The sequence below is a fragment of the Pinus tabuliformis genome, chromosome J, assembly GCF_031772625.1.
Source record: "Pinus tabuliformis cultivar Carrire ecotype Pingquan chromosome J, CPIR1, whole genome shotgun sequence".
Lineage (NCBI taxonomy): Eukaryota > Viridiplantae > Streptophyta > Pinopsida > Pinales > Pinaceae > Pinus > Pinus tabuliformis.
This window is the reverse complement of record NC_142295.1, coordinates 950,893,908-950,902,963: the sequence shown is the minus strand read 5'-3', so window position 1 is coordinate 950,902,963 and position 9,056 is coordinate 950,893,908. Positions and strand designations below refer to the sequence as shown.

At 44.4% G+C, this 9,056-nt stretch overlaps 1 protein-coding gene and 1 pseudogene across 1 annotated transcript; one reads left to right on the top strand and one right to left on the bottom strand.

Annotated features, from left to right (window-relative positions):
• Nucleotides 1-1,210: 1,210 nt before the first annotated feature.
• Nucleotides 1,211-2,593, bottom strand: LOC149229947 (uncharacterized). Its single transcript, XM_089381162.1, has one exon. The coding sequence runs from the start codon at nt 2,591-2,593 to the stop codon at nt 1,211-1,213; it is 1,383 nt and encodes a 460-aa protein (XP_089237288.1).
• A 4,573-nt stretch (nt 2,594-7,166) lies between these two features.
• Nucleotides 7,167-7,773, top strand: LOC149229946 (ethylene-responsive transcription factor ERF113-like; annotated as a pseudogene).
• The last annotated feature ends 1,283 nt before the right edge of the window (nt 7,774-9,056 follow it).

Genomic DNA, 9,056 nt, shown 5'->3' with positions numbered 1-9,056 from the left:
GAGCCTGAACACCGAGAACCATGAACTGAGCGTGAACCGGCGCATGGAGAGCCGACCCCCCACCTCTTTTAACCTCCCCACCGTCATCTCGAATCCCGTCCGCCATTACTGCTTGCTTCATTCGAATCAGTGAGCCGGACAGAGCATTGAATTGCTTCTGAAGAACTCCCATTCTTTTATTCCTTGGCGGCCAGCTACATATCAGCTCGCATGCTTGATCCTTGAGGCAGCACATGGCCTGCATGTGTCCCTCCTTAAACACGCGTCCCTTCCATCTTGTCACCCGCATCCGGGGAAGCAGCATCACTTTGGACCAGGCTAGCGCATTCCTGTGCCTGGACATTATTTGGTATAATATTCATGTTTCCTGTGAGAAGGGTGTTCTCGTTTTCCACCCCTATGTTGGCCAGGAGGTCAGCGACCTTGTTGCCTTCCCTTTTTATATGATTGAAGGTAATGGCTCTGTTGCTGCGGAGCGCTTGTTCGATGGCTTCCAGCCTTGCTTCGAGCCTCCAACTGGTGGCAATTTTCCTTGCTTGAGATCCATTTAGGAGGTGCTTGGCCATATTTATCAGGATCTGGGAGTCTCCTTCCACTACCAGGGGTTGTAAGTTAAGATTCCAGGCGAGAAGGAGCCCTTGCCAAAGTCCTTCTAGCTCAGCTGAGTTATTGGTATCCCATCCAATGTTCCCAAAGTATAGTTGCAGGGGAGTGCCTTCATGATTCCTTAGAATTCCACCAAAACCGGCCATTCCAGGATTGCCTTTGGAGGCACCATCGAAATTGAGCTTATAGGAATGCTTAGGGGGAGCAGTCCAGGTGTCCTTGTTTATGATGCTGCTTTTAGAAGGGCCGTTATTGTGTAGTCCCTGAGGTAGATGCAGTTGCCAATTGTCTAGAATGGCTTTCTCATTGTTTAGAGTTGGAAAATCCTCCTGTGTCCAAGTTCGGAGCAGCAGCGTTTCTTTGAGATTCCCACAGAGCCTATTCCAAATATTTTCTATCGGAGATCGTTGGTTTTTGAATATGCGTTTGTTCCTTTCCTTCCAGATGCTCCAGAGGATGAGCCCTGGGATTATGTTCCACAAATAGTTGAGAAGCTCACTTTTGTATGGATTCTGTGGCCAGTGTCTTAAAGAGTTGGTGATGTCGTTCTCCATTCTGCACCTTCTTTGACATCTAAAGCTCACCTTTTCCCATAGCTGATTGGCTAGTGGGCAGGTGTCCAGGAGGTGTTGGAGAGTTTCCTCATTATGATTGCAATTATAACAAATGGAGGGACCGTGAAAGTTTCTGCTCCTAAGTTTGTCCCATGTGAGGATTCTTTGATGTCCAACCAACCATAAGAAGTATGAGACTTTGGGCCAGGATCCGAGGCCCCAGATTTTGCCCCAGATTGGGTCAGGGGGGTAGGGATGTTGCATATGATTTTATAGGCCTCAGATGTGGTAAAGGCACCTTTTGGTTGATACCCCCAGCGAAGAATGTCTCTACCTTCATCGTGTCTGATGCGTCTTTGCTGTAACTCCTTCTCCAAGTCCTCAACAATCCGTTGATTTGTATTGTTGATTAACTGATTACCCTGTTTCCATTTCCTGAATCCATGCTCCGTCTCCTGCGTCCAATATTGTCGGATCTTTTCTTGCTGCTGCTCCTCCCCATTGAATTCCGGAGGTGGATGAAGAATGCGGCTGAGCTTTGGCATTTGGTTCCATGCATCTGTCCAGAATCTAGCAGTTCTGCCGTCTCTCACTTCCCAAAAACTATGTTGTTGAATTAACTGGAAGTGTTGTTTGGCTGCATTCCAGATTAGCGAGCCTTTGTCATTGGGAGTGAACCTGATGAGCTCTTCCTGAGGTCTGTTATTGGCATATTTGGCCGTCCAGATTTTGACCCAAGGTTTTTCTGGGTTAGTGAGCCATTGCCACCAAATTTTAGTGCTCATGATGGAGTTGCTATGCACTGGGTCTCTCAGCCCAATGCCCCCTTTATCTTTGGGCATGCAGAGGGTGGTCCATTTTACAAGAGCCCATTTGCGATTAGTTGCCGTGCTGCCCCATAGAAATCCACGCTGAAGATTCCTGATTCTTTTTAGAACCCATTTCGGTGCTGCTAGGATTGAGAACAGATAAAGCGGCATTGCCTGAAGGACTGACTTTATGAGCACTACACGACTGGCCAAATTCAGAGTTCTGTGCGTCCAAAGGTTAAGACGGGATTCGAGCTTCTCAATGAGAGTTCGCCATGAGGAATGCTTTATGGCTGAAGCAGTAAGGGGGGCTCCAAGGTATTTAGAGGGGAGAGTGGCAGTGGGGAATCCCAGGATACGAGCAACAGCTGTCTTAACAACTGGAGGAGTGTGAAAGAAGAAGATCTGCGATTTGGAGCTATTGACGTTGGTTCCAGAGGCTTCAGAGAAATCATTGAGCAGGGCTTTGAAGCAGGAGGCTTCCTGGACAGAAGGGTAGCCAAATAGCATGGTGTCATCAACAAACTGCTGATGAGAAGTTGCAGGGGTGTTGTGAACGGAAAGACCTTTGAGCTGTTGAGAGTGGAGGGCGTGTTTTATGTGACGACCCAGACCTTCAGCCATTAGAACAAAGAGGAAGGGGGATAGGGGATCACCTTGCCTGATTCCTCGGGATGGTTTGAAGGGGCGGGAGGGGATTCCGTTCACAAGGATGGAGAAGTGTGTGGATGTAATAAGACTCATGATCCAGCGGATCCACATAGAACAGAACCCAAAGGCAGTTAGCATTTGTTGTATGTAAGTCCAGCTGAGTTTATCAAAAGCCTTAGAAAGATCCAGCTTAAGAATCATACCTGCCTGCTTGGATTGCTTGAGGGAGTGTATGATCTCGTGCGTGAGAAGAATGCCATCCATGATCTGTCTCCCTTCCACGTACCCAGACTGTTCCAGAGAGATGAGCAGTGGCAAGAGGGGATTTAACCTGTTTGCGATAACTTTGGATATTACTTTGTAAATAACGTTGCAAAGAGCAATCGGCCTATATTTCTCTGGGGTGATTGACCCCTCTTTTGGTATAAGGGCAATGAAGGTTGAGTTGAGAGAGGGAAACAGCCAATGGAGAGCTCTTGATTCTTCTACAATTTGCCATACCTCCAGTTTTATCAGCTCCCAGAAGGTGTGAAAGAAGGTAGTGGTGAATCCGTCCGGGCCAGGGGCTTTTCCTTCCTTAAGCTGGGACATGGCCGCATCCACTTCCTGTGTCAGAATAGGGCGAAGGAGAAGCTCATTATGTTCCTCCGTGATGAGCTTTGGCACATTATTAGTGATTCTTTCAATTGCAGATCGCCTGTCTCCCTCGGGCTCTTGATGAACATGTTTGAAGTGATTAAGGAACTCCTCCTCAATTTCCTCATGCTTCTCTACTTTTTCCCCCCCTTGTTTTTGAATGAAATGGATGTTGTTATGCATTCTTCGTTGAACAGTGGTTCGGTGGAAGAATTTGGTGTTTCGCTCACCTTCCTTCAGCCATCTGATCCTGGATTTTTGCTTCCAATATATTTCCTCCTGCTTCCTCCTTTCCTCCAGTTGGTTGTGGATGCGTTGCTCCTGCTCCAGAGTTCCCTCAGAGTGACCCTTTGTAGTTATTTTTTGCTGGAGTTCCGTCAGTTCTTTTTTTAGATCATTTTGCGCCTTAAAGATGTTTCCAAAGGTCTCCCTATTCCAACGCTTTAGATGATTTTTTAAATACCTGAGCTTCTGTTGGAACTGGTACATCTTGGAGCCTTCTGGCGGAATGAAGGATGTCCAAGTTGATTTGACAAAGTCTTTGAACGATGGATGTGAGAGCCAGAACTCTTCGAAGCGGAAGGGTCTTCTGGTCAAGTCGCCTGGTCTTTGCCATTGGAGGGCAATAGTCCAGTGATCCGAACCTGTATGTGGAAGAATAGCAGCTGAAATGTCTCCTCCGAGGTGAACCGCATTATCTGATATGAGGAAACGATCCAGTTTGGAGGCAATTTGATGTTTGCCTGCTCTGCGATTGCTCCAGGTAAAAGTGCCGTTACAAAAAGGCATGTCTATGAGAGAGGTGTTCTGAATGAAATCCTTGAAATGGGTGTTCTCTTGTTCCATTCTATTTCTCCCCCCAATCTTTTCCTCCAGCTTGGTGATCATGTTAAAATCCCCTCCAATAATCCAGAGCGGATGCCTCCTGTTGTTATTCAAAGCTTCTATGGTGTTGAGAAGAGCGATTTTGCTTCCTGTATCCTGCGGGAAATATACATTTGATAGGTTTCCATGAATATTCGTGCCTAGAATATGGAAGGCAGCCTGGATGAGGTGATGAGAAGCGTGAAAATCAGAGAGAGTTAACGCTTGTGTGTTCCATGCAATGGCAAGCCCCCCCGAAGCGCCAGATGCATCCACCGCTACCGATTGACAGCCTGGCCATGCTTTGGAGAGTATGCTGCCTAATGTAGAGCTGTTACACTTGGTTTCTTGGAAAAAGCATATTTGCGGCTTTTCCATTTTAATCATGTTTTTTAACATTCTGAGTTTTCCTAGGCTATTGAGCCCCCTTAGGTTCCATGATACAAGCTTCATGGTTCAACTATTAATAGAGGGTTTATAGTACTTCGTCAATTTAGCATACCTGCCTGAGTCTACCAGGATTTTCCCAATCTCGATTGTCCGCTGAAGATCCGTTCTTCTTCCTCTCTTTTTGGTATCTTTTGGGGGAAGGCTTCCATCCCAATGGCTTCCTGGCTGGATACCTAACTGTTGCTGTTGATAGGCCCTTGAAATGACCACTTCCAGCTTGTTGAGCTGAATCTCTGGGATACTGTCATATGCCTTCTTTTTGCATGCTAATTCTAGTTCCAGAATGTCTAGACCGTTCAGATCTATGCTTTCTGGTTCTTCATCCATCTGTTGCACTTGGCTGCTTCCTTCCATGTTAATCTCTGAGCTTTGAAGGGGATCTAGATTTCCATCAACTTCCATATCATTGTTTTTTCCTGCCGACTCTTTTCGTCCTTCTTTGGGGTTTGCTGGAATGACATTGGGGATTTGAAGTTTAGAGGGGGAGGCTGTAGGAGGGGGTTGGGAAGAGGAAGAAGGAGGAGCAGGGCTAGGCTTGGAGATCGGGGGTTGCTCTTCCGAGGTCTGAGCAAGAATTTCAAAACTGTTCTTTGTAGCTGGGCCATGGGCATTGTCTTGCTGGGGTTTATTCCCATTTGTGGGTTTTTTGTGCGCTCGCTTTCGGCTAGGGGCTTTTGTGAAGCCATCCTGGGTTAGGGTTTCTGAGGGATCAGGAGCACTGACTTTGGCATTCAGGGGACAGTCCTGAATAGATGCCCGAGAGCATGGCATTTTCGGCAACGAAAAGGGACGTGCTCATAATCCAGAGGTTGAATCCATTCTTCGTCACGGTGAGAGAGACTTACCGATTCTGGCAAAGCTTCGTCCAGGCGCATGAAGACGCAGATGCGGGCGTAGGAAGTATATCTGCGCATTTTTGTTTCTTCTGCCGCTTTGATGTATTCCCCCAATCCATTTCCTATATCTTTGAGAATGTCTTCGTCCCAATATTCATCTGGAAGTGAGTACATTCTGATCCAGACTGGCGCCCAGGTGAGATCTTCCTTATCCGGGTTAAATCTTGGTATCCATTCCCTCAAATACAGACCCGCTGAGTTAAAAAAGTAGGGCCCTGCTCCCAGAATTCTGTATTTGTCCTCAAGACAGAAGAAAATCGCAGTAAAGAAGCCTTTCGGCCCTAGCTGCAAAGTAACATCTCCTTTGGGTTTCCACTTCGCTGCAATCCAGCCATATAAGGCCTTTTCTGTCGGCTAGAACCCTATAAATTTCCCAATAAGGGCATGATCCCTCATGTATTCGATTCGTTTGTCAATCTTGTGTCCCGGCAGCTCTATTCTGGGTCGTTCTGTAGCTATAGGCTTGCATGTAGTCGAAGAGACTTTCAGAGCTTCTTCTGGTTTTTCCTTTCTACCTTGTGTGATGCTGGCTTTGTCCTTCCGACCGCCTACCTCCTTGTGCCCGTGTTGTTGCCTGTTCTCTTTGTGTATTACTTCCTCATCAACAGACCCAAATACAATTGTCTGCTCAGGTCCGTGCTGCGAGGTGTTTGCTCTGGGGGAGGGCTCTAACGCCCCCCCTGGGGAGATTCCATTGTACTGCACTAGAACCCTGCAACGCTGTTTCGAAACAAGGTTTTGGGTCAGGCCTGTGAATAGATCCTGAACTGTGCAGGCTGCGCCGTCGATGCTGTGATCAGAACCCTAGCCGTCGCGCTCTCGGGGTTTTATAAAAAGTTAATTGAATTCATCTTCCATGGGAATGTTCTCAACGTGTTGTTTTAGCTTTATTTCCCACCTAAATATCTATTGAATCACAGAAAGAGGCGTATTGCAATGGTATGTCTGAGACTTCCCCACATTACCACTACGTCCTCTACCCCTCGCTGAGCTTGCTCGACCTCTGTTGCGGCTCTGACCCTGATTTCCTTACTAGTGTTAAAAATATAAAAGAAATTTGTTTGCTCAGTCATATGAGTTTTAACATCACCCTTGGATTGCATTCAACATGAACCACATCAATATTTAATATCTCTGGATTTTTCCCTATAATATTTTGACCCAATAACTTTTATATAACAAAGTGTGTTAACAAAACACCACCCTATAATACTAAAATTATGTGAATTTTAAAACACTAATTTTAATCCCATTTTTGAACCAAATTTACAAATAATAATTTTAAAAAATACAAACCCTATGGAGTTTACACTACACGCACAAAAAACACCATTCCAACCTCCGCAGTCATAACTTTTACTACTCATAATAACACTGCGAACCATATTTCCCATGCTATCAGGCATAAATGAACGACCGGTGTATATGCCCACCGTTTGATTTGGGCCTTAGCAAAATCGAACGGTGGGCATATGCACCCGCCGTTGATAGCATGGGATTTATTAATCCCCTAATATATTTCCCATGCTATCGGGTCATAAATGAACGACGGGTGTAGGTAAAGCTGCATCACTTCTCGCCTGGGCGCCCTTGTGTTTAGAGTGCCTGCTCTTCGTACCGTCGGCGAGACTCGATCGTGTGAAGCGTGGGATCTGTTTGTTTGTGGAGAAAAAGAGGCATGGCCGTGGACGCCAATGCCGATGGCGAGAGTAGGGATAAAGATGGAGATAGGAGAGGGCGACTGCGAGAAAACGGCGTCCTATGCTGTGAGGGGAACGCATTTCAGAGGCGTGAGGAAGAGGCCGTGGGGGAGATTCACTGCAGAAATCAGAGACCCCAGGAAGAGATCCAGACTCTGGTTGGGCACTTTTGACACAGCCGAAGATGCCGCCCGTGCCTACGACAATGCTGCAAGAAATCTCCGCGACCCCAAGGCTAAAACCAATTTCGCTCTCCAAGACGATAGCACCAGCATTGCTGTAATGTTTACCATGGCGCCACACGCGCCGTCAATATTCAGCGACAAGAGTGGCCCATTTTTTATTCCAGACAAGAGCCCTGCGCTTCCATTCTCGACAACGATCGAGCTTCCAGTTGCGTTATCCAGCGAGGCGCCTCGGAACATCTGACGGTGGAGAATCAGGCCAACCCTACTAAAAAGCAAAAGCTTTTGTTTGGCATTCAACCCTTTGAATAATCTCAAAATTCGCAGCTGCAGGCGGATGTAATGACCTGTACATCTTCACGGCGGCCAGCGCCCTTGTTGCTGGATCTAAATTTGCCCCAGCAGCTGACGATGTCGATTAACTCATCCCACAATTCGTAAATTTCAGAAGGCAGGAATGTTAGAGGCAGGAACAACCTCTCTCAAGTACCCTGGCACCAGGTTGGAATTTCAAAACAGAACCATCAAATTTGAGGGTTGGAATTTCAAATTAATTATATTTAATGGCAAACCACACTAAATTATAATCAATCAAATTTCAAATTCCATCCCTGCCGGGCACTGCTAAGTCTCCCGTGTAAGAAGCCAAGAGACTTTTGTCTTCTTTACTTGATTTCATGTACAATGTTGCATCCCATTTATCCCAAAAAATTTCAGCAATTTTACAGCTTCATGTCTTTTCATACATTTAGATATTTTGGGATTAATCGCTCGTATCATGTATTTTTTTATTGAATGGATTGTGCGAATTGACATCAGGAATTGTTTAATGAGAGATTTGTTTTTCACACCCCAAAGCTGTGTTGATGGCTAAAAGTGTACCTTTATATGATTATTCAATGTCCACCACAGTCGATGTAAAATACTTTCCTGGTCGAACCCGGGTCCCGGAGTGCTCTAGGAGGGCCAAGTTTAACCACCCTATTAATCGGCATTCAATGTTACTGTGCTGCACCTGGTAATACACGTTATTGGGTGGAAAAGCAACTCAAAACCAACATTAAATATATTGTATGGTCAAGTTAATAAACTCGATCAGTGTTATATGGTCAAAAAAAATTCTGTGGTATAGAGGTTGTTGGATGTGAAATCATTTCAAATTTAACAGCATAGCTGAGGTAATAATTCCAGTTGGTGGTATCCATGTCGTTGGATGTGAAATAAGTTTTGTTAGTCGTATTAAGAATGAATGGAAACAAATTCAAATTCAACAACAATAAATACGAGGTAAATTTGTAAATCTAAAAATGTCATTAAATATTTAAATTTATGATATTAAGTAATAAAAATTATATATATATATAATTAGATTAAATTTTATATTTATATAATATGGAGTTGATTTTCACATCTGTTTCTCTTAAACAAAACTGTTATACCAATTAAAACTTCAAATTTATACATATCAAGTACTAAGGCTCTAAATAGTTTATATCATTGAAAATATATTTCCAAAAACAAAAATAAAGATCACTCAAAATTATATCATTAAATTTAATTAAAAATCAAAATCCCATACCAATAAAGTTTTATTTTAACGAAATACTATAAGCATTAAAAACTACTTCATTTGAACAAAATATTATATAGATTAAATAATAAATACTGGCACAAATAATTAAGTAGAGAGGTGAGATTGAAAAAT

Bases quoted from the DNA above. Each gene is read 5' to 3' on its own strand.
- LOC149229947 (XM_089381162.1), bottom strand. From the start codon at position 2,593: ATGGCTGAAGGTCTGGGTCGTCACATAAAACACGCCCTCCACTCTCAA.